The sequence below is a fragment of the Arachis hypogaea genome, chromosome 12 (genome assembly GCF_003086295.3).
Source record: "Arachis hypogaea cultivar Tifrunner chromosome 12, arahy.Tifrunner.gnm2.J5K5, whole genome shotgun sequence".
Lineage (NCBI taxonomy): Eukaryota > Viridiplantae > Streptophyta > Magnoliopsida > Fabales > Fabaceae > Arachis > Arachis hypogaea.
Genome location: NC_092047.1, coordinates 111,918,466 through 111,944,837, shown reverse-complemented (window position 1 = coordinate 111,944,837; position 26,372 = coordinate 111,918,466). Strand labels below are relative to the sequence as shown.

The window sequence follows — 26,372 nt, the reverse complement described above, 5'->3', positions numbered from 1 at the left end:
TTTTTTTTGGGTAAAAAGAATTAAATTTTATACTTTTTCACTATACAAGTTCTAATATCTTATCATAAAATTACTTATTTTAGAAGTTTAAATTAATAAGTAAAAGTATATTAATAATTGTATATCTAAAATCATTAATAATAAATTTACCTAAATTTAGTTTTTTTATTTATTTAATTATTTATTTGATGGTGAAAGAACGGCCCAAAGATACAAGAAAAAACTGCCCTTTTAGAATTCAAACAAATAAAACATTTCTCTTATCTGCTTTTAGGAACGAAAACAAGAACGGAGGAGGGTCTAAAAAGAGATGAAGACCCACTGGGAGACAATGTGCATGCTTTACCAAGGCGTCGGCACTGAAATTCGCTTCTCTCAATGTGTGGCTGATGTTGAACTCTCCAGGTCTAGCTTGAAACTCCTTTACTACTCAAATGATAGAGAGATGCTGCCATGAATAGGGGGAGAAGTATTTTGCAGCAACCTAACTGCGCAAGTGGAATCAGTTTCGAGTTTAATTCGGTGAAGTCCCATGTCGCTTGCAATCTTTAACCCCAAGTAAATTGCCATAACTCAGCTTCTGTAATTGTCACTTTCTCTACATTCATCATAAACCCAGCCAATACCATGCCATCTGAGTTCCTGATAATTCTTCCATAGGTAAGCGAATTAGAGGCTTGAAGTACTGACTCATCCATGTTGATCTTGTTCCAACCTTCTTCTGGCGGTTTCCACCCTACCAGAACTAACGTTACTGGTCTAAGCTTCCTGATGCTTTGTTTGATAAGTTCAAGAACGTAATTGTAATTCTTTGCTACACCTTTTACTTCCGTCGTAACTTGTTGGACAGGGGTGATCTCTCTTTTGAAGATTAACTCATTCTGCTTTCTCCAGATAATGTTGCAGGTTGTAATGAAGAAGGTGGACCATGGAGTTCCATAATTAGTGTGAGAGTCCTTGTTCAGGTTTTCTTTGAGTCAATTCTGAAGATTTTGACTAAAAAAGGAGTCTTGAGGGGTTTCTGATTGAGCTACGTGCTATTCCAAATGCTTTGGGCAAAACGGCAATCCCTCAATACATGGAGCAAACTCTCTTCAATATTCGGACATCTGTACTATAATCGGTAAGTCTCCTACTCTTCCTTTTTTAGCATTCGTTAAAAGTGCATTGTGACTGATAAGCCATGAGAATGTTTTTAATCTTTGCGGAGCTCTTAGTTGCCAGCACAATTTGAAATTGTCTTCCACATAGTATGTTTTATATGCTGATTTGATTGAAAATCTGCCTTGATAATTTGGAAGCCAACTTGTTAAATCTTGTCCTATATTTCAGTATGGGACTTTTAGAGTGCGATTTAGATCTATTACCTTCTCTGGGACAAGATGGGATAACTTATCCCAATCCCAATCTCCTTCAGCAGTAGCGTAGCTTCCTAAGGTCTCGTTCTCTTTGTCAGCACTGATCTGAATTAACGAGAGCTCACTTAGATTAGATATTCCTGGAATCCAATGATCATTTCAAATTTTTATGCTTTTGCCATCTCCAATTTTTTAGATAAGGTTCTGCTGAAACTGATGCCAAACTTTAATAATCCCCCTCCATGCATTTGAACAGTTTGTCTTCTTAATCACTTTAGGAATGGGGTTGTCTCCACATTCGTATTTGGCCTTCATGACCTTCACCCATAAAGCTTCTTTGTTATAGACCAGCCCTCATGCCAACTTCATGAGGAAGAGGTTGTTGGATTCTTGTGCCTTGCGTAATCCCAGCCCACAGATATCTTTAGGCTTTCAAATAGTGTCCCAATTGATGAGATGTACCTTCCTCTCTTCTGGATTAGGCCCCCAAAAAAATCTCTACAAACCTTATCAATCTGATTACAAACATCTTTATGAATCTTGATGGTCTGCATAGTGTAACTTGGGATGGAGGAAAGAACTGATTGAACGAGGGTGCATCTTCCCGCTAGTGAAAGCGTCCTCATGTCCTAGCTGGACAACTTTGCTTGCATTTTGTCCAGAATTGGTTAAGTATTGTCGCCCACACTTCTCGTGGATGAGAGGCACGTCAAGATACTTTACTAACTTGCTGGTCAGGGGGATGCCCAGGTCTCTGTTGAGCTCTTCTCTAATAGTATGATTAACATTCTTAGAGAAAAACATGCAAGACTTACTTAGGCTAACTTTTTGACCAGATGTCCTGCAAAAAGCTTCAAGCGCTCCCTTGATCACTTGGACCTGGCTTGCATCCACCTCCGCAAAAAGGACAAGATCATCTACAAAACAAAGATGAGACAAGTGAGGTCCATTCCTAGATAATTTAATAGGCATCCATTTTTTATCTTCTATTAACGTGTCAATTAATTGAGAAAGCTTTTTAATGCATAAAACAAAAAGATATGGCGATAAAGGATCTCCCTGTCTAATTCCTCTTTCTGGCTTGAAAGTTTCTGACCACAACCCGTTCCAAAGTAAACTCATAGAGGTGGAAGAGATGCAAAAATTGATAACTTTGATCATATTCTCTGGAATACCAATGTCTTGGAGGGTATCAATAATAAAATTCCAATTAAGATTTTTCTCGCCATGAACCCTTTTCCAATGTTTCGAGTTCTCATGGTATGAATCACCTATTGTGCCACTAGGATGTTGTCCGCACTAATTCTCACAGGGATAGATGAAGCTGGCTTGGGTGTTTGAGACAATCATCTAAATTGGGTTTGATGATCTCTGCAATAATTTTGGTCACAATCTTGTAGCATACGTTATACAAACTTATACGTCTAAATTGTGCATAGTTCGCCGGAGAATGGACTTTTGGGGTGATAGAAATCAAAATTTGATTGACTATCACAATATTCTTAAGATCCCTAAAAATCCTCTGCACTCAGCTATGATATCCCAGGAGTGTTGATAAAACTTCGCTGGGAGACCATAACTACCGGGTGCTTTCCAATTTCCCATGCTAAACATCGCATGCTTAATTTCCTCTTGCGTGATATTTCTACTGAGACTAGTCATATCCTCCTTGGCCATCCTAGGAAACTTACCTGTAATAGAGAAAACAAATAAAGGAGAAGAGTAATAGAGAGGTGCATAAATTTAAAAAAGGATACACCGAGCTCTTTCAACTCATTTACATCATCAACCCATTTGTCCTCATTATTTTTTAAGGACGTGACGTAATTCCTCCTTCTTCCGCCATTTGCCTTTTGATGGAAATACTTAGTGTTCTTATCTCTAAAGTTAATGACTTTGCAACGTAACATCTACATTCAGTAGCTTTCTTCCTGCACAATAATCGTCTCGTACTCCTTCCAAAGTTCTTTTTGGAGTTTTTCCAAGAATATTGTCATTAAAAGAGAGATTTCTGTTGATACCCTCCAACATGAGGAGGTTTCTATTTTTTCTTAAAAATATGTCCGAAAACTTCTTTATTCCAGAATGTAGCCTTCTCAATAAAATTATTAATGTTGTTAACAAGTTTTCCTTGCTTGCACCAATTATTCTTCACCAAATTATTGTAGTCCTCATGAAAAATCCAAGGTGTTTGGAGCTTGAATGGTCTTTCCCTTCTATTAACCTCTATCAAATTGCAGTTTAGAAGAATGGAAAGGTGGTCCAACTTCAACTTTAGGAGGTGTTTCACCTCTACCATTGAAAAATGGTCATTGAACTCCAAATTACATAAAAAAAGGTCAAGCCTTCATTTTATCCTGTTTCATTGCCATGTAAAAGGAAGACCTGCAAACCCTAGGTCTCTTATTCTACAATTTTAAATACACTCTTGAAACCTGTTCAAGTACTGAGAGAGGTTGAAACTGTCCCCCGCTTTCTCCAAAGAGATAATAGAATTAAAATCTCCTCCGAATCACCTAGGACCTTGTGTTGTTGCTGCAATAGTTTCAAGATTGTTTCATAGGCTATTGCGGATGCCTAGTTACGGGCTACCATATATACAAGTAAAAAATCAAGTACAGTTATCATTATCTCTAACTTTCATGTGGACAAGTTATCTTTGGACCTTCAAAGGTCCAATATTCTATTTTTTCTTGTTCCAAAGACACCAAATACCACCTGAAAAACCTTCCGCTTCACTTATGCACCAAGAATCAAAACCAAGTTGGTAGATAATCCCCTCAGCTTTAGCTCCTAAAACATGAGTTTCAAGTAAAACACATAATTTAAGATTGTAACGAGAAATCAAATCTTTAATAATAAAAGAGAATCTTTTAGAGGATACCCCTACAATTTCAGATTAAAGTATTCATGATAAACAGAAAGATAATAAAGAAAAACAAACTTTCTGTCCACATCAGAAACATTCCATCGTATTCGGCTTGCTATTTGTGGACTGCACCATTATAATTGGGCTTTGGGTAGCGACTTCCTCCAGCTGACTCCCTGGTTCAACCATATTAATCTCCAGGTCTGGTTTAGCGTTGGCCTCTCCCGAGTTAGGGCGCTTATTAGCTTCCCCTTTTTTCATATCAATATTGTTCCCTCCCCTATAATGATAAGCAATGAGATTCATCGTAATGTTATCTATGTTATCCCCAATCTAGACAGATAGGGCACTATTTGCTTCAGCAATCTGACTGTTGAGGTATGGGAATTGCCTCCAATAATCTTGGTGCTTCTTTTCTATTTTCTTCTAATTTTCTTGTTGTTGCTTGATGCTGTCCTAATTTATTGGAATACTTTGTATGATTTTTTTATGCTGGCTGGTCTATTTACTATGCTTAGAGCTCTGTGATATCTTCTTACTGATTTCAGTATGCTTTCCTTTGATGATCGAAAAATGTGCTTCATTTGCTTCTGTGTGTTTTTATGTGATATGTAGTTCTTTCCATTGCTGGGCACATGTTTGATAGTTGTGATTTCACTAGACTCTTTTTACAAATTCTTAGCATCCATGTTCTCCTGAGTAATTTCAGCCATGTCAGGGGTTTGGTCTTCATTTTTTTAATTTTTTCTTGATTTTCCTTCGCTAAAACATGGAACCTTGATTTTTGCGCATCTTCCTTATTTTCCATTTGATTTGGGTTTTTCGATCCCTTCCTTTAATTCCTTCTTGCAATCATCCAAGGGCCAAAAATATTGTCTCATTGAGGGTCTTTAATGCTTTTCTGATTTGCATTCTCGTTATGAAAGTCTTGCCTATTTTGTTGCGATTTCTTAGGTGCATTTAATTTGCTTCCCTAATCTTCTGCCATATTAATCTTATCTTTCCTTTTTTGGTTCTTTTGCAGATCTTGCAATTTCAAATTATTCTCTCGCCTGTTGATGCCCTCCCCACTGCTCGGGGCTCTGCCGTCTACCGCCCTCCAGGCTGTGTTAATGGTGGTGCTTAATGTCTTCTCACCACAGTTTTCTATTCTATGTCTATATCAGTCACAGTTAAAACAAATTTGATGTAAACCTTCATAGACAATGTTAAACTATTTCTCAAGTGCTGAAAAAGTTAGAATAAGCTTTTTTCTTAGATCAATCTCCATACAAATTCTCGCAAATTTTCCACGAGAATAAATAAAGGTCAGCTCGTCTACTTTTAGCGTGGTGCCAATAGCTCTACCCGCTTTCCATAGAAAGACCTTGTTGTAGAGTTTAACTAGTAAATTAGCTATTCTAATCTATACTGTCACTTTCTTAACATCTATCTTTTGTGGTAGAAACAAAGGTCTCCATCTTTGTACCAATAGGTAGTGATCCATTATCATCTATGGGCCTTCGAACAAAGCATGAGCAAAGTTATCAGGATCGGTAAACTTTACAAGAAAGAAATTTCCAGTCAGATCCATCACTCTTATAGATCCCTTCTTCACCCATCTTCTCTGAACCCACCTATCTAGAGCTTCAAGATTGAAAGATTTTCCCAACGGCTTTACAATCAGAGAGAGTTTCCACGACCTACACCACTCATCATACTCCTCGAGAGATACCTCAATCGTAGGGTTAGGATTGAAGGGAGCTTGATCCTCTATCAATGCCTCCATATTCAGATCCTCCGAAATATAGTCTTCTGATATCATTTCGACTATTTTTTGTAGATGCAGTTTCTCAAATCCGTTTGCCACCACCATATCATGATATCCTTGGCATCTTGTCTTTTTCTTTGTTTCCCTTCTTGACTCCCACTATTGCAGGTCTTCTTTTGATCGGAATCACCATTCTCTTTTACAATACCTTCCATATTCATTGAGCCAATTTCTCTTTATTCATTTTGACTATTTTAGTACTACTTCTTGCCACTAGATCATCCTCCTCTAACGTCTGTTTGTCAGGGTCGGCGGAAGAAGAATCAGAGCTCAGCTCTTGTTAAATTATCCCTAAACTTAGCTTTATTCCCCAAAAAAAAAAATACTCCAATCTCACTTAAAAAGAAATTAAAGCTAATTTATTAATATTCTCTCCCTTAATTTTCACTCAGCTCATTTGATGTGCATCCTCAATCACTGTTAATAACTAATCTGAGTTGGTTAAGTGGTTTAGTTCTTCACTCGTCCGTTTAATTAAGTGTTGGGAGTTCGAATCTCATTTTGTGTAAGTACCAAACTACAAATACATTGATCAGAGACAAACTCTTAAATGAAACTTAAATCTACAATAGATTGTCGTTGTCTTGTCGCCGAGAGATATTGCGAGAAATTAAAAAAAAATCAAACACTTTAAATGCATTTTAAATAAAAAATTTTTATTCTCTTGCTTTTCTAAATATAAGCTAAGGCATTAGATACTAATATCAATGAGCTTGATATGTAACTCATCGAACGAAACTGAATACTAAATAATCAAAGTTACCAAAATCAAACTGTTACAAAAAGGTATGTAGAATAACTTGGTCATTCATTATTGCCCTAAAAACCCTAATAGATTATTCGATGTTTCCAAGTTTATTTGATGTCAACCAATGAATATTAAAATAAAGAGAATGAAGTTACCACACTTACCTTGTGAAGCATGACATGTAGATTCAGAATTGTTGTGAGAGACACAAACATTCCCATTTCATTGTGAGAGAATGGTAACGAAATAAGAAAGTATGAAACATACCAGACCCCCACATAGCAAAACAATTATATCCATTTTCTCTTTGATATATGGATTTGACATAAAGACACACACTAAGTAAAGCACAATCTCAAGATTACTCATGTACATTCATCATATTCCTTGCTAACTCCCTTTTTCAAGTGCATGTGATGTGCTCCTCTTCTAACCCTAAAACTAAAAGTGTTATTATTTGCATATATATTTACGATTTATTTATTATTGAATGAGATTTAAATTTTATAAATTAAATTTATATTTTATATAAAGATAAATTAGTATAATATAATTTGCATATTTTAGTTGATGTTTATATGAAATATTTATTATTTTTAACAGTAAAAATAGTTAAATAAATAGGAATAGTCTCTAATGTTTTGATTAAATACTAATTTTAGGTCCTTAAATGTCTTTGTTTTCGATTAAATACTAATTTTATGTCTCTAATATTTTCTATTAAATTTAAAATGTCTTTGTTTTCTCCCAAAAATATTTTATTTCCTATTATTTTTATCATCTGGTCAAAATTAATATTACAACTTTTTCCTTCAAACATGTTATTTTTCTTTTGCTATTATTTTATTTTAATAAAATTTTCTGTTATTTTTACCCTCAAATCATTATAGCAACTACTATAATCACTATAATTATGCCTTTTGTTATTATCTAGAAAGAAAATCATAATAAAAAAAGAATAATTTAAAAAAAATAATTTTAATTAAAAGACTAAAATAAAATAAAATAAAACGCTTAAAATAAAAATAAAATCTTTTATATATTATGAATAAAATTAAAATTTTAATTAAATAATAAAATTTAAATAATACTTTATCCTGTAATCTAATCAAACAAGTAAAAATTTCCATACACGATATCTCTCACTTTTTTTCGTATATGTTGTATAATTAATTAATTATCCTTTGTTTATTTGAAAAAAAAAAAAAAAAAGAAAACTGTATACATATGGGGTTACCCATACACATAAAACTTGTTAGGCCTTTCCATTATTCCTTCTATATAGTTGTAGGTATGGTTAAAATATCACATGATGACACACAACGTACGCCACAATCACACACACAATTGGTGGGTCCTTTAAAGTGTGCATGTTGTGTTGTTGTGACTACTTATTTGATGTGTTGTAATCACATCACAAACAAGCATGATTTTTTGTGCTTCCCAATCACTTCATCACTTTACACACATTTAGTCTTTTTCCTCTCATCACTCCTCCTCGGTATGGCCTTTTACTTCATACTTTCTCTCCTCCTTTCACCTCTCATATATCCATATGTTTCTATATATCTTTTCCATTAATGTTACTTTTATATCCTTTAAACTGTTTTTAGACATTAAGAGCAAATAAATTATATATTTATATATATATTATTAGTATGCATGGACTTGTGTTTTACTTTTCTACACGAAATCTGTCATCTTTTGAATGTTGGTCTTCAATCATGGAGTTTTATCTCTTTTATCTTATTTTTAATAGGTGGAGAAATTAAACATCAATTTATGGGCTAATTTTTTAAAAAATAAAAAAATATGGTGTGTAATTCAGTATAATAATTAATTAGTTATTTTTTTAATATAAATTTTAATTTTTTTTTAATAAATTAAACTCTCAAATTTGAGAAATAATAACAGGTCAGATTTTATGGAGCACAAATTAGATATTTTAATTTGTGTTGAAGTAAATTTTTTGTTTCACTATAAAATAAATTGAAAGGTTCAATTAGCATATTTTAAAAAAAATAATACTAAAATATAAATTTAAGAGTTAAATATGTATATTTAAAAAATTAATATAAAAAATAAAAAGTATAAACCTCATATTTATATGTTTAAAAAACTTAAAATCAAAAGTAACAAATTTGAATTTGAGACTCATCGGATTTGTAGTCCACTTAAAAAAAAACATACATCAAATTTTAACATTCATAAAAAACACCATTAAATGTCCAACATCAAAATTAAAAAGCACAATTTATAAACTTTTTTTCTTTACACATTTCATATACTTTTTTTAATGGTAAGACTTGATTATTATTAATGTTGCACAGATGATTAACAAAAGAAAAAGTATAGATAAATAACTCTTATTTAGTCAATTTTAAATAACTACAATTAATAATAATTAATTTTATATTTTAAAAAGTAAAAATTAAATAATTACTAATTAAATAATAATTAATTAATATAAAATACAGTTTAAAAATATTTATTAATTTATTATTGACTAAATCTTTATTGAGTACCTAGCAGAATTGTTAACAAAATACCTTCCAAAAATTAGGATAAGCAAGCAAAGCAAGTAGTTATTATGTATATATTTATATATGAAACTCTTCATTACAAAATTAATTAATATAATAACTATCTTCATAGAGTTTAATCTAAAGATACGCTAATAGACTACTATTTGATCATTTATAATTGGATAATAGTAAAATGAAATATTTAAATTATTGGTATATTAAAATTAAATACTAAATATAAATAATGTTTTCTATTTTAAAATTTTGAATTTTGATGAACATATATATGCTTTAATACCTATCTATACTATCATTCTTTTATTTGTCCTTGGTTAAAAGGTTTTATATCATTTGGTGGTATTAAGGTATTGCAAAACCCAAGTCCAAATTAATTGAAGAATCTATGGCCCAAAGGCGATAAAATGGTTAATTAGCAAATGTCGGGGTTTAAATTCCGTCTTGTGTATGCAGCAATTCATTGGTCAACGACAAATCTTTAAATGGAGTTCAGTATCGCGACGAATTGTTTTTGGCCTATCAAATTGAAGGATACCATGAAAAAAAAAAAACTAAGCAATTTAAAAAAATACTTTTCTCCAAAAAAGATAATTAAGCTAGGTTAACTACGAGGTGTGACATGATAGTAGCTCATTTCGTCTTTCTCCAAAGTTTAATTCTATTAGGATATAATTATTTATATATTTTTTTATTAATTTAAATTTTTATAATAAAAAGTATAAAATTTGATTTTTATTATTCTCTAAAAAAAATAATATAAGATAAATAAAAATTTATGAAAAATAAAAAAATAGACTCTTGCATGTGAGAATATTAAAAATATAATTATTTATATATCTTTTCTAATCAGTTTAAATTTAAAAAAAAATAATTTCATAACAAATTTTTATTAATAAAAAAAAATTAAAAGTCCATCATAGTTCATAGTTAACCATTTACTTCTTTTAAAAAAAATATAAAAGGGTTAATTAGTTTGGAATTAAAATACCATTAAAAGTAACTAATGATTGAAATTTTAATTTAACTTTTAATTATTTTTAATCCTTAAATGAGTAAAAATTTCAATGATTTTTTTTTGAAAACATAAAAGATTAATAATTCAAAACTTTTTTATTTATAATAAAAAGATATTATGATGATGAGTTAGAACTTTCAAACATTTTTATAACCTAAAAAGTAAAAACTAGCGAAATGTCTCATATTTATAAACCATTTAGATATTATGAAAAAATTCACATAAAAGACTCTTGCATAAGAGAATATATTAGAGATATAATCATTCATATACATTTTTCAATCTGTCGGCTTAAACTTAAAAAAAAAAAATAATATCACGAGAAATATTAATCTATCTTTACTTGAAGACAAATACAGAAGTTCTAAAAATATTCAAATAATTACTTTATATCCGAAATTCTACAATATATGCCACACTACTTATGGCGACAAGATGAAACCATAACAAAAAAAAGAAAGTAATAATTATAAGAGGCAGAGTAAAACACAATGCAATTGTAGTGGTCCTAACGAATTGTAAGATAGTACGGAACAAAAAGAAGCAATTGATGAAGGAATTGAAGGGAGCATGCATAGTATGGTAGATATGGTAATGGTCCTCTGAATATAAATCTGTACGATGAAATGAAAGAAAGCATAGAGAGAAAGATCAGAAACACATACAGTGCAACAATAGTGTTTTCTTTCTTTCTTCTGTCAATCTTCTCTTCTCAACTCTTCTCTTTTGTGTCAATTTTGAGGAACATCAAACCAAAATGGAAGAGGTGACAGCTGAGAATTTCAGGCGTAATTCGTAAAGTAATAGATACATATGTGTTCATATTGTGACGGAACCAACTGCCACAATAATTATTGTTAGAATATATGTGCGAAAGGCTTAAATAAAATTCTCAACTTTATAAATTTTTTCTTTGGGATTTAGCCAAACAAAATTTAGAAAGTTTCTATTTTCATTTCTGTCATTAATTTTCTTCGTTAAGTATTGATGTAGTGCATTAAATAGTGATGTGGCAAAATATGTTAGGTTAGTAAAATATTTAACAGAATAACTAGTTAATGAAACTTGAGTAAAAAATTCAAGAAATATCCTAAAAATTAAATATTTAAATTGTAATAAATATAAAGATATCAATTAGATAATTTTAACTTAAGATAGTCACCAAAAAAAAAAAAGAACAAAAAAAAGTCACCAAAAAACTTAAGATAAAATATTTTTTTTAAATTATGTTTTATTTTTATATTTTGTCATAAATAAGTTGCTAAACAATGTCTAATAAACTTATAAAAAGCCATAATTTATCCAAAAAAACCTTTAAATAATAGACATGATATTAGAATTTAACTTATATTTAAAAATGACAATAAGTAGGATAGGATAAAATTTAAGTTCCACCATAACTCAATACATAAATGTAAATCTTTCAATTTGATTCATATATACATCTTAAATCTCCAAATTTGATCCTATCTATAAAATATAAATTTATTTTCACACAAATATTTAATTATTTTATATTTTATAATTTTAAGTATTAATGTATTATTAATGTATTATCAACAAATTAAATTACTCTCGATGACATAAAGTATTTATGCAAAAGAAATGAATTTGGATTTGAATTTCAACACACTTATTTTATATATATATATATGTGTGTGTGTGTGTAAAAATATATTAACATGTATATATATTATATATTAAAATTATGAGTTAGACGGATAAAATTGGCTCAATATTCAATCCTAATTTTATCATTGTGGGTGGATTGTTAATTGCTCCAATCAAGTTAAAACATTTTAGATATTCACAAATGCAAATAGTATCGTTATTTTATTTTTATCTTTATGAAATTTTACTTGTATCATCGAATATATAGTTAATGTTTTTTTAAATGAATACTTATTTTTTTAAGTGATATTATCAAATATGATTTCTAATCATACACTTTTTAAATAAAAATAAAAAAAATATATTTAAAATATTATAAAATAAAAAAATCACATTTATAGTATATAGGAATAGGATGTTGTCCCACGTGGGAGTAGGGGTGGTGGCACGTGACTTCCAATGCGGCGGTTGGAAGCTGATGTTGTGGCAGTGTCACCTACTAACTCACCATACACATTACACAAAATATACATACACACTCTCTTAATCTCTTTGCTTCACGCAACCCTTCCTTCCACTTCTTATAATTATTATTTTTCATTTCTTCTCTCTAATTTCATTATATTGCGTGGCTTTAAAGTTTCAACCTTTGAACCAAATTCACTCCCCCACAACACTAAACCCTCCCTTCAACCCACGCACTATATATTGTTTATTACACTAATAAACCAAGCAACCAAACATTCATACACTTTATCAAGAAAAAATTATAAATATTTTGTAAAAAAAAAAAAAGAAAAAAAATCCACTAAAGCCAAAAATAACAATGAGCTGGTGATTGGGTAGAAAAACATAGACTGAAAAAATACAAAACATGTTTGATTGTTGCGAGACAACTTGGATATAAGTACAAAATTTTTTTTTTTCATTTTTTATATATGTTGACCACGTATTCAATTATATTGTACATATATATATGTATGTTTAAACAAACAAATAAATTAAATAAAATATCTCTAGCTTAAAATACATAAAAATGTTCAATTATTTCTTAATCTGAAAATAATAAATAAATAAAAATATAATCTTTCATCGTTATTTTTATTTTTTACTATTTTATTATATTTTTCTATATACACACGCAAAACTACACAAATAATAGATGAACCAATTACTATAGTCTATAGGGATGGCAAAAATCCCCAGCGGGGCGGGTATCCGCGGGGATTTACCCGTCACGGGGCGGATATGGGGACGATTTTGTACCCGCGGGGATGGGGGACGGGGCCCCGTATATTAAACGGGGCGGGGGCGGGGATAGAGGTCCCCGCCCCGTGGAGACCCGTTTAAACCCCGTTTATGTAAAAAGACTAGAATACCCCATTTGTGTGTATTGTGATTTTGTTAAGTATAATTTATATGATTATAATTAAGCATTTGTTATCATCTTCATTATCTTTGTTTGCTTTTTCTGTTATAATTATTATGATTTGGTTAAGCATTTGTTATAATTATTTTGAAATTTTTATTATTTTACTTTGATTTTGAATTTTTGGTTAAGTATTTGAGTGCTATACATGTAATTCATAATATTAAAGTAGATATTGATGTAAGTAAAATACTAAATTATATACAATACACTATTTTTTTAATTTTTTTCTAATTTTTTTTCAATTTTTATTATTTTTTATAAAAATCCGCGGATATCCACGGAGACCCGGATCCCCGGCGGATACGGGGCCCCCGTTACCCGTCGCGGGGACGGGGCGGGGATGGGGACGGATAATGGAGGCGGGGGCGGGGGGCAGGGGGCATGTCCCCGCCCCCATGGGGACCCGTTGCCATCCCTAATAGTCTATTATATTCGAACCGGTAATATTAAGATAATAAAAAAATTCGAATTTATCTTATTTAATATTTATTAATTTTAATAATAATTAATAAACATTAAATAAAATAAATTTTAATCATTTTTTTGTTAATTTTTTATGACTTAATATTTATGTATCAATAGTATTAAAGACCAGTATATTTTATAATTTATAGTTATTAATTAATTATTAATAATATTTTTAATAATAAATTATATCTAATAATATAAGATTAATTTTTTAATAGTTAAATATTAATTAAATTTTAATAAATTAAAAATGCTGATCCACCAGATTTTTTTTTTTTTTTCGTATTCCAAGAGTGATGAGTGATGACCCACCACCAAAAGCTTCCACTTATTCTTCTTATTCTTCTTCTTCTTCTCTCCACACATCAAAATCAAGCGAACAAGTAACTAACAAACAAACAAAAACTCATCTATCTATCCATCTCTTTCAGTATATATTATAACCCACAAAATTTGATAGAAATATTAAAGCCCTCTTTGCTTTGAAGATTGATCATCATTCATTCATAAGATGGATTGTGATGAAAATAATCAACAAAGAGGTGGGCCTTGTGGAGCTTGCAAGTTCTTGAGAAGGAAGTGTGTGAAGGGATGCATATTTGCACCATACTTTGACTCAGACCAAGGAACTTCACACTTTGCTGCGGTGCATAAGGTTTTTGGTGCAAGCAATGCATCTAAGCTTCTCATGAGGATCCCTCCTCATAAGAGGCTTGATGCTGTTCTCACTCTTTCTTATGAGGCTCTTTCTAGGGTTAGAGACCCTGTTTATGGTTGTGTTGCTCATATCTTTGCTCTTCAACAACAGGTCAAATTCTCCACTTAACTCTTAAACTTGTTACTAATTTTATTAGGGTTTACCTAAAATAATTGTGAATATGATGAATGATATCATTTGCTTCTATCTTTTGCTTTGGTTTTTCTTTGATTGTGTTATTTTTTATATTGAACTTTTTTATTTCATTTTTTTAGGTTGAAACTTGTAACATTCATGAACTTACAAAATTAACATATATAAAGAGTTTGCTTCACACATAGAATGTGTGCAAAGAAATTAAACACTACTATATAACTCATCATATTACACACTCTTAGTTTAAAAGTTCTTAATTAAAAGAAATTAAGAGTCTTAGAAGCTCTTTCTCTCTATATTAATAATCATTCCATTTATTTTAATTTGTAACTTAAGCATTTTTAAACTTGAGATGAAGAAGTATATATTAATGGCAACTTTCATATTGTTGGAATAATTAACAAGGTTATTAGTACACTCTTTGTGTAGCAGATCATCCCTTCATCACAACATTAAGTTTGATATTTTCATTAAATTAAAATGATATAGTAGTTTTCATTGATTAAATTGATCTAATAATAATGTTATCTTCACATAAGAAATTATGAAATTAGAATTTTAAAATAAAGCAACACAATTAAAAGTCTTTGATTCACCTGGTATATATACAAAATTCTCCATGTATACTTAAAATTAATTATTAAATTAATTACAATATATTTGTACATATTTAATTATTTATAGACAAAATAATTAACTAATAGAATAATTAAATTTTTAATAAATTAATAACTAAAATTGTTTAGAAAATAGTTGAATTTGTGGAAAAAATATTGTAAATGTCCATGAGACAAAGAAGATGAAGTTGGAGAGTGGGCATGCTAACATGCGCCAATAGGGTGTGAAGTGAAGTACTGTACACTTTAGTGTAGTCCCTTTGACAAGTACCACTGTTTTGCATTCCTCGTAGGTCAAGATCTTCCCAATTAGGATATTATAGTATGAAAATTTTCACTGTTTACTTTGACACGTTTGTCAGCTTTGGTTATGTTTTCCATGGAAGCAACCCATATACGATGCTCATAATAATTATACGGTGAACCCCTATATTTGTAGCTAGGTTTTCTCATTCCCATGCCCAACCCCATCATTCATATATTATATCACATCATTTCTCCTAATCATTGTTTTTAAACTAATTCTTATATATATATAAGCAAGTTAGAAAAGAGAAAATTAAAGTCATTTAAAAAATCACTTGTAAAGTTTTTAATATCTTAATTGTTGTTTTTAATTCATATAATTATTAAGACTTTGAATATTAAAAGAAAAAGTATAAAAAATTAACTTTAAATTATTATTTAAAATTTATGATTTAAAATTTAAAATAGACAAAACAATTTTAAAATAATTAACTGATGTTAGCTAAAAAAATTCTACTCATATTAAAAACATAAATTTCAAAATTTTTATTTATGTGTATTTATTGTACTACTGAAAAATTTTAAAAGATTAATTGAATTCTTTTTTATTTATTTAGGTATACAAATAAAACCTACCCAAACAGGTTATATGGTTAGATTTAGCATGAAATTTTTTGGTACCTGAAATCCACATATAAATATATAGTATGTGCTATGAAAATTAGGTTTTATTTTGAATGGAAAAATTTATGAAACTCATGTTACATGTAATATATATATAATAATTCAAAGGGAGAGGGGGTGGTGGTGGCAGCCGCCAAGTGGGTGTGGCTGACTACGGAGGCCTATAATTAGTTGCTTGCGGGAGCTACCAAGCAACACTATTAGCAGCTCGAGAAATATTCAAATCATTTCTAGTTTTGACTTTCAACCCTTTTACTTTATGGTGCTCACACATAACTGTGAAATTTGTACATAGTCACTTAATATAAAATTAATCGGATATTGACTATTTCAAATGTCACTTTAATTATTTATTTATTAATTAAAGTTTAACCTTAATTAATATTGAACATGAAAATATGAAGTTGATGATCTCTATTTTAAATTTTAATAGTATGAATGGTGAATAGTGGAGTATTTTAAGGACAATCTTTCAACAAAAATCATTTTAATAATTTTGAGACTAACCATGTGTTGATTGTTAATTAATTACTAAAAAGGAAAAAAGAAAAAAAAGAAAAGAAGAGGTAATAAATAATAACTATATATTGAAACAGTCCCTTAGACATTATTAGAAATTATAGTGAAAGTAATAAAATAATAATTGAATTATAAATAAAACAAAGTCAATTTTCTTTTTATTTATTTTATTAAAATAAAGTCTTTCAAGAACACAAAATTATCAACTATATATTATTATAGTAGAGTTCTAATTTAAATATGTTGCAAAAAATATTATCTCTTGAATGGGGGTAAAGTGAAAACCTTGATGCGATTTTCAAGAATCTAGCATTTTCAAGTTGCTTTGTCAAGTATATCGGCTGCTATGGATTAAGGTCATTGCTCTATACTTAACAGATAAGGTTTGCCTAATCATATACATTATACTATAGATTATATAACCAAACTTATTAATCCTTATCGTTAAGAATTCATCAATCATCATAATCTGAACATTAAGATGCAATAATTGAGTGGTCAAAATTTTGTCCTTACCTTTTCCATAACCATGCATGCAGCTAATAGTGCCACAATAAATAGTGATTAAGTTAATTATTATTAGTATAAATTATAATTAAGTTAACAATTGCACGCAGTACACTGCATCATATTGAATTTTTTTTTTCACATTTCTGAACAATTATTGGACAGATATACACCAATGGATTAGTTAGGTTCTTTAATTAGGTAGAATTCCATTATCTATGCAATTGCTTATTTACCAAATATAAATATGAATTTAATAGTAGTAGTAGTCCCTTCTTTTTCAAAAAACAGTTACATATTTTTTGAAATAGCGTATTTTCAAATATTTATAATTATTTTATTTTAAATTTTTTATATAATTTTTAAACATTATAAGCAACAATGAATTAAATGACTATAATTATTCTTAAAGTAGACACTAAATAATATACTGTACCGTACAAAAGGGTATAGAGAGGAAAAGTTGCTTGGATAAGATTGATTATTATGCTTTCTGCCTTTTTCTTCTGCAAGTAAACAATGCAAAATGTAACATCTGAAACAAAATATTCTTCACATGCATGCATGTTATTAATAATAACATGACAATATTTGGTTCCGTGCACATGATGTGTGAATTAATTAGTGGCATGATCTCTATCTGTTTATCTGACATTTCTTGACTATTGGTCTGTTTGATGATTAGATTGAAACTCTTTCCAAGTCCGTTAGTTAATCATCTTTGGGAAAATTTTCTTACTGATTTGGCTATTGAATCATAATTTTATAAGATATTATTGTTAATTTTCTCTAATAAGGTGTATCAATAAAGAATATATACTTAAATACATCTCTAAAACATTTTGCGTCTGACATTTTTATTTTTAAAAAAATTTATTACATTAAAGTCTTTAAATTTTATAAAAATAAGATATGTAAATCTTTATCTTAGCTATATTTGTTGTTTTTATATTGGCAAATAAATTTTTAAAAGTGTAAAAAAAAAAAGACCTATACATTTTATTTTTGTAAAATTTAAAAATCTTAATATAATAAAAAAAAATAAAAACAAAAACATTTGATACAAAATTTTTTAAGAACTTATTTAAATATATACTCATCAATAAATTAAAGATGCTACTAATAAAATGCCAAAGGGAAGAAGAAACTTAGTAATTGAAATAGTGAATATTTTCAGAATATGCATGGATGTGGTCTGATAATTCATTAATTAGTCTCTTAACCAAAAGATCGGAAGTTTGAATTCCGCCTACAGCAAAAAAAGGTAAGTCACAAAGTTGTCTCTAACGTTTCAATCGTCCTATTTAAGTCCCTAACGTTTCAAAATTGACTCAATGTTGTCCTGACGTTAGGGATCCGTTAATAGAATTGACGGTGGGACAAAATTGAGACGATTTTGAAACCTTAGGGACTTAAATAAGACGAAAACGTTGGGGACAAAAATGATACATAGAAATAAATTTTAATTTTATCTTTCAATAATATCAATTTTTTACTATACATAGTATTCAATTATTTGTTAATCACATCTAAGTAAATTACAATTAATCATATTACTTTCATTTTAAATAAATTAATTTTTTTTAATATGTATTACTTTCAAAAACCTAAAAAAGAAATTAGGTAGTAAATATGTATTTTCTGAGTTGGACAAAAATGATTTTTTTTTTCTTGGTCTCATATTTTTGGGTGGGATTGGAACCCGGTTGAATAGAAAATAAAAAGTGACACTTTACAAGTGAATTTGTGTTGGATCAGGTTGTGAACTTGCAAGCAGAATTAACATATGTTCAGGCCCGTCTTGCTACAATGCATCGCATCCCTATAGCTGCTGCTGCTGCTTCACCACCAACTCTTCATTCATCATCATCCTTAGATCACTTGGCATCATCAAATGCTGACTTGCAAAATGCCTCTAACAACATGTCCATGAACTTTGATCCTCCTCCTCAACCACCACCACACTCAACAACATTAGAATCAAGCAGCTTCATCAACTCATCAGATGAACCACCACCACCACTACTACTCGAGGATGGGGATCTTCAAACTTTGGCAAGAGAATTTGTCTCTAGGTACTTGCCCGGAGTAAGATTCCAGCCATCTAATAATTCTCACTAAGATGCCAATGCTTTTGTTTCTATCAATGTCTAAGGGAATTACAACTTGGCTTGATTTGGTGCTTGCTAATACTACCAATGGTTAGAGATGTACTGGTGCAAGTGATTAATACTTTCTAACATGAAGGATTATGTTTATGTAATTACAAGATTGGTGGCTTCACACCTTTTTATTTGTCTAAGTACTTTGCTGCTTCTTTAGCTCTTGGTAATTTAGATTTGCACACTATGGAAAAAGAATTTCTACATACTTCAATAGATGCCTATGACCAATGATTCACCAAGTATCTTACATGTCACTAAGCTACTAGCTTAGTTAAACCATGTTACCACATTTGATCATTATTTGCAGCACCAATTGATTCAGATTTTTTTATGGTCACTGATCCAATTTAAGCAATGTAAACACCTGTTGGGAAACCTAGTAAAAAGTTAAACTAACACCTTTGTTTATTGAGTTTATGGCCTATCACAATCATGTTATTTTCAACTAGGAGAAGTGTAATTTTCCATCTTGGGAATACATTTCTCTATCTCAACTAGAACAATCTACTAGAAAAGAAAATCAGCTACATCAAGCTCGGAGAGGATGGCTTTTTTAGTCTTCTTAGAAAAGCTTAAGGGTAAAGACCATTTTCGGTCGACCGTCGATTGTCGATCTTACAGAAATCCAATCCAATCCAATACAACAAACATATCTCTTCATCAAAGGCATAGTCATCTTTTTGGTAGATAAATGGTCAATGCTGATAATCATGAAGCAGACACACCAACCAACCACAGGATAATTTACATTGAAACCACCAAATAATGAACCTTGAACCTTGGGATTTGACTTCCACAATAATACTATGTCCGAGTACACTCCACTCGAAATTTTCTGTCCATGTCTGCTGTTATAAAACTGTGATAATGTTGGAACAAACCTGAGCATATGCTGCAATACTTGGCAGAAACAATGTTTTACTGGACCACTATATTTGTTTTTTGTTTTATATATTCACAAAGTGATAATTTGTCACTCACCAAATAAAATAGGCCCTGAAAGATAATAAAAGCCATAAGCAAAATGACACACATGAAATGCCAAACATGACCACAAACTTCCCACCAAAGCAGTCCTTAAAATCTCAGCCCAAACAGCAGCCATCTTCAGCAGTTCTGTTTATTATGAGCATAGTAGTGACTGAGTTCCTCATAAATAACAAATTTGAACACCTCAACAGTTAATGTATTTATATTCATAAATACCACTAACAATTATACTTAGAACACAGCAATCACCAAGAAATAGTAAAGTCAATTCAAATGACTAGGAGACCCAAATCTATGTATAACACCCATAGTTGTACTTGCTAGTATTATCCACCAAAAGCACATGCATTTGGCATAGGAATGTACCTGATCTTATAGGACAGTTCTATCACTGCAAGTTGTACAAATAATATACTAATTCAGATTTGATAACTAGCAGATGAGATTTGTAGGAATACAACTAGGATAGATGTCTTGTCCCTTCACAGGGTTATAGTGATGTGATGATCGTGGTGAACTAGTGTGACTGCTGGTAAAGTTAGGGGCACAAACACGTCTTGTGGGAGGAAAAAAAAAAGAAAGACTGGGGGGGGGGGGGGGGGGGGTAGTTATTAGGCAGAGTTTTGTATTCAATTTTCTGTCTCTATTTAGGAGGTACAGAAATTTTCTGTAGTTTTTTCCCTCTCTTTTCCTCCTCCTCCACAGTCCCCTCTATATATCTAAATCCAAATACCAAACACCTTTTGTAAATCTATGTCTATGGGTCTGAGACATTGTCCATACAGTGATACAGAGCCACCAAGATTGCGTTTGATTTTGATAACAGAACAAGACAAAACATTGAGAATAGGACATAAAAGGACAGAGACACAAAGATTAATATTTTCGTATTTAGTTTTGTGATAAATTAAATAAGATAGAATAAACAATAAAAAGTTCAATTTATCTTCATTTTTTCCTTCACACAAAATTTAGAATAAAAAATATAATGATAAAAAAATGTACTTATGAAAATTTGATAGTGATCATGAAAGGAAAAATGAAAAAATAAATTGTCTCTGCCCAATGTCTCTCTGTGCTTTCTGACAAGAATGACACAAAATACAATAATTCAGTGTCCCAGGACACAATGTCTCTGTCCATATCTTACTTGCCAAACACAATTGTGTCTCTGTGCCCATGTCTTAGTATCCTATCCTTATAAACAAATGCAGCCTAACAGACAAACATATACAGAAGACATAAAATTATGACCTGTTTGAACTCGGCAAAGCTGAACAACTTAACAGCTAAGGGGACAGAGATTAACTATTTCCTAACCCCAGAATTATAACAACGGAAGAAAACAAGGAGAAAGGAATTAATTTGATCTTAGTGTGAAAGCTTTTAGTGTGAAAGCCATGGCCTTAGTCAGTTACAAACCAATAAAAAAGGAAGAGATGCTCACAACTGTTTACTTCTCAATTCGGTTGTCAAAATTTTTGCCAAATCAAAAAATGGCAAACATCTTGTTTGCTTCCATTCAAGCTAGCAAAAGGTATGAACTAAAATATTGTTGGCAATTACAATTCTGAACATCCAATAGCATCTGTTAACATCCTTATGAAAAGAATAAACCTTTGTTTCTTATCTTAAATTCTTAATCTGTTTTATGGTGACACTCGATGCTACAAAGTAAAATGCTGCTGAAATTGGAGAATATATATATGTGTGTGTGTGCGCGCGTGTAAATTTCTTGACGGTCACAATTTGAAGATGATTATAGATAACAAATTGGCAAATCAGTATCAGAAAATCCTTAGTAACATGAGACAACGAAAAAAAAAGAGTGTAATTACTATTATAAATAGGGAGAAGAAGAATGTTAAGACCAAAAATGAAGAACATAAACCAGATTCATGACAGTTAACAAGTTAACATGAATGAATACAAGGTACATATAGATCCAAGACTTGAAAAAGGGGCTTGTCTAGAACTTTGATATGTACAATCACAATGAAAAACAAGGTTCTGTGCTTGCAGTTTAAAGAAATAAGCACACTACTCATATATGAAAGCATACCATGTTTAAGGCTCCCATGATCTTTATCCTCGCAGTTTCTGGCATCTTTCTCCAGTAAAGTTGCCTTTAGAGCCAATGAGAACTTAAGCATGACAGATGTAAACTATAATTAGACATTAAAAGGGTGAATAATAACTCTAGCAAGTAGCAACAGAACAAAAATGGAACCTGATCTTTATTTAACCTGAATGCCGGATACAGAAGGCATTGAAGGATCTTATGTTCTCAAATTCTGTTTGTTTGCCCCAAACTGAAAATGAAGAGCTAAAGGTGACACTTTGAGCTTACAGGGTAAGCCGAAAGAGCATATGTAAAGCAACCGGTCCAAAAATATAAGTCATGAACAGGACAAGTTTCCTAGAGAGTAAGTAATACTGGACAAGGATCCATGAATTATTTTGACCCCGACACTAGTTGATGAAAATGATGCGATCCACATCTTCCCTTCCACTCAAAGATGCTATGATAAGGGAGAAAGATGTGACTCCAAGGTTTATGTTATTAATACCTCCTAATACTACGCAGTTGGGTATGTACTAGAAGTGTCATCAATGTTCATTGTATGTCAAATTATCATCTGAATAAACTTACAAAAATTATGACATATCCTTTAACATACTATGGACATATCCTTTCTGAATGTATGGGTGTGCTTGATGTACAGATTTAACATATTACAGACTACATAGTAAACCTGCGCCAAACAATTTTTTAAGTTCTAAACAGGGCAAAGGTGGATGTACCTGAGGACATCTGTTACAGTACCACCAACCTGCAACCTCCAATTCACTGTAAAATCAATAGCCAAAAGCAGTGCAAAGATGACTTAAAAGGTAGAGAAGAGTTACATGATCATATATTGGGCTGTCTCACCACTAAGTCATAGCAACTAATAATCTTCACATCGATCAAACAGATAAATGATCTACTACACATTGGCAATGAGTAAATATGTAGAAGAATCGGTTAAGGAGTGAAGCGCACACATGTCATAAAGAAAGTTCTAACACACCACAATGAATTGGGGAACAAGTCGTGAATGGCTTCTCATAATACATACAACAGTCTCTTTTAAGTTCAAAATAGAAGACCGAAAAAACACTGATATAAGGACCAACATTATAAAACTGAAGGCCAAAAACAAGGTTACCAGATATAGTCATACTCATAATGAAGTTATGTGCAAAAAGAAGCATAAACCGGTCATACTTTACAGAACCACACTAATAAATACACCTAAAAGCATGTGAGCGGCTCCAATCTTCTGTATACATAAATATACAATCCCACTTCTGTTTCTCTGGAAAGGGGGTTAAATAGCCTCAGTGGAATCTGATCGGTGATCACTAAGTTAGCGTGGATTAACTCTGATGTACATGGAAAGCTATAAAATCTCTTCATGACAGAATCCACTATCTCCACAATCAGCACCAGTATCCAAGCCACAAGGAGAATCATACCACTTAGTATTGTCTTGATAGAAACTATCGACCTGTATACAGCTAAGGCCGCCTACATCCGAAACTATGGATTCGTCATGCCTCATGGGCTTGGTTAGTTTAGTATCCTCACAATCAAGGATGCCTTTCTCATCAAAATCACTGCACTTCAACCACTTCTCAGGCTTGCAACTATCGCTTATAAGATCTTTCTGACTCCTACAATCTGCTCTCATATGGTCCCAAGAAACAACTTCCCCCAAAGTGCGGCCGAAACTATCTTCATCATCCTCAATCAGCTCAGTATCCTTGCCATCCCCATAGATCCTATCATGGTGATTACTCCAATTTGTGAGATCATTATCCCCAACCAAGACATCATCCTCGTGCGACTTATCAGAAATCAACCCAATAGGCTTCAACCCCTCAATTTCCCCTATACTCCTAATCTTATTCACAATATCAAACAACTCCCTTGAAACCGATCCCAGCAACTCGCCTGGTATCTTTGAAACCTTCCCTTCCAGCATTGCAACCTCAGTCCTCAACTCCTGCACCTGCTGCAACACCGAAAACTGCAAATCCCCATCATCATTTCCCCTAATCAAACCAAACCCTTCACTCTCCATGTCCTCACTAACCCCATACACATTCTCCTGATCCATCAAATACCCTCCTTTATGCCCAACAACCCTATGCATAATCCTAGCATTCCCATCCAAAGGCCCCGGCTCGTGTCCTGAATGCACGGCATAGAGCTTAAAAACCGCCATCCCTTCCTCTTGATACACAAAACTCTTGTCCTTCTCATTGTAATTCGTGATTGGAACTATTGCCCTAATCCGAAACCCACACCCACACCTCTTAGAAGCATATGGCTCCCTCTTCAAAACTTTGGACTTCTTCGCTGCCGGCTCACCAGCCCTATGGCACGCATAATCCTTCACCTCCGCCATAAACGGCTTATACCTAATATACTTCTGCCTAATACACAACACAACCTTGTGCTTCGTCGCCAATTGCTGCAACCTACTAGGCACCTCTTTTGCCGGCACGTCGAAGCTCTCAGTATACTCAAACCTTCTCCTCTTGCTCCTGGAGCCAGCTCCACCACCACCGCCACCACCACCTTCCCCCGACGAGCACACCGGACAAGCCGCAACACAAACCCTAATGTAACTCTCGGGAATTCCATAGAATTTAGCTCCAACGGTCCACATTTGCTTGATCCTCTCAATGGTCTCTTTCAAACTGAAGTGCCTGAGATCGGTGTCGCCATGTGAGGACATAACTATGTCTTGCCACTGATTAATGTGAGAAACAAACTGGTTGGTGTTGTTCTTGAAGCACAGAAAAGGGTTACCGTTAGGGTCGAGGTGAGTTTGTAGCTTGTCTTGGATTCGCTTCCATGCTGTGAGGTAGGCGGTTTCTTCGTTTCGGTCCTTCCAGACGGTGCGCCAGGATTTGAGGACAGAGCGAGGTGTGGCGGCGACGATCTCAGCGGCGGAGGGGAGGCGGTGGTGGAGGAGGGAGCGGATCATGAGGGAGTGGGATTCGGGGTTGAAGGTGTAGAATTGGGATGAGATGTGGGGTTCAGGGGAGATGAAGAAGGAGGCGGAAGATAGGGTTTTGGAGTGGTGGGCTTGGTCTTGGTCTTGGGCTTGGCCTTGGGCTTGTGGCTGAGGGGAGTGCGGGGGAGAGTGGTCTGAGCTGGAGTGAGATGGAGGGGAGTGGGAAGGGGATGGGGATGGAGGGAAAAGGAGGGAGAAGGTGGAGGGGTAGGTGGTGGCGGTGGTGGTGGTGGTGGAAGGTGGGATCTGGTGGTGGTCCGGGAGGAAGAGGTCTTCTTCCTCTGTTTTGCTTGAATTCATGGTACAGAGAGAAAGAGAGGAGAAGAAGAAGAAGCAGGAGGAAAAAGGAGGAAAATGGTGAAAGAGGAAAGTGAGGTGGTCTATCTTTCTTCTTTCTCTCTCTGTGTTAATGTGTTCTTCTCTCTCCTTGCCTCTCCCACTCTCGACTGTTGCGTCATGTGTGTCTTCCTTTTCCTTTTGTCCTTTTTTTTTTTTTCAAAAAAAATTAACAGGAAATTTTTTTTTTTTTTTTGCTCATAGGGATTTATTTTTTAGATGAACATAAATTTAGCATTTATGTAAAAAAATATTTAATTATTATATTTTTAAATTATATATATATAAACACCAATATTCAGTATCTGTTATAATTTTCTACTTAGTATTATTTAGTATTATTTGAGTTCAATTTAGTTTCTGAACTTTTCAAATTTTAATCACATTAGTCTCTACAGTAATTTCCGTCACAGAATCAATTGAAATTAAAATTTTAAGAATTAAATTGAGGTTCAAGTATAACTTTAGAGATCAAATTGAGTATTATCTCGTATTATTTATTGGCTATGAATTGTTTTTTGCTTTTTTT

The 26,372-nt window shown here is 32.1% G+C and overlaps 2 protein-coding genes and 1 long non-coding RNA gene across 3 annotated transcripts; 2 read left to right on the top strand and 1 right to left on the bottom strand.

Moving 5' to 3' along the window:
* Window positions 1–201: 201 nt before the first annotated feature.
* On the top strand, window positions 202–5,485 carry LOC112728307 (uncharacterized). The gene is made up of 4 exons (XR_003166209.3): window positions 202–558; window positions 661–803; window positions 895–1,123; window positions 5,252–5,485. It is a non-coding gene; the product is annotated as an uncharacterized lncRNA (long non-coding RNA).
* An 8,719-nt stretch (window positions 5,486–14,204) lies between these two features.
* Window positions 14,205–19,684, top strand: LOC112728306 (LOB domain-containing protein 19). The gene is made up of 2 exons (XM_025778389.3): window positions 14,205–14,662; window positions 19,039–19,684. Exons 1-2 carry the CDS (start codon window positions 14,366–14,368, stop codon window positions 19,399–19,401), a joined length of 660 nt encoding a protein of 219 aa, XP_025634174.1. The 5' UTR covers window positions 14,205–14,365; the 3' UTR covers window positions 19,402–19,684.
* A 3,834-nt stretch (window positions 19,685–23,518) lies between these two features.
* On the bottom strand, window positions 23,519–25,955 carry LOC112728305 (uncharacterized). The gene has a single exon (XM_025778388.2). The coding sequence runs from the start codon at window positions 25,805–25,807 to the stop codon at window positions 23,882–23,884; it is 1,926 nt and encodes a 641-aa protein (XP_025634173.1). The 5' UTR covers window positions 25,808–25,955; the 3' UTR covers window positions 23,519–23,881.
* Window positions 25,956–26,372: the final 417 nt, after the last annotated feature.

Excerpts from the sequence above, each read along its gene's own strand:
- LOC112728306 (XM_025778389.3), top strand. The coding sequence starts at position 14,366 with ATGGATTGTGATGAAAATAATCAACAAAGAGGTGGGCCTTGTGGAGCT. Across the intron at positions 14,663-19,038 it reads TCTTTGCTCTTCAACAACAG|GTTGTGAACTTGCAAGCAGA; the intron begins GTCAAATTCTCC and ends GTGTTGGATCAG.
- LOC112728305 (XM_025778388.2), bottom strand. The coding sequence starts at position 25,807 with ATGAATTCAAGCAAAACAGAGGAAGAAGACCTCTTCCTCCCGGACCAC.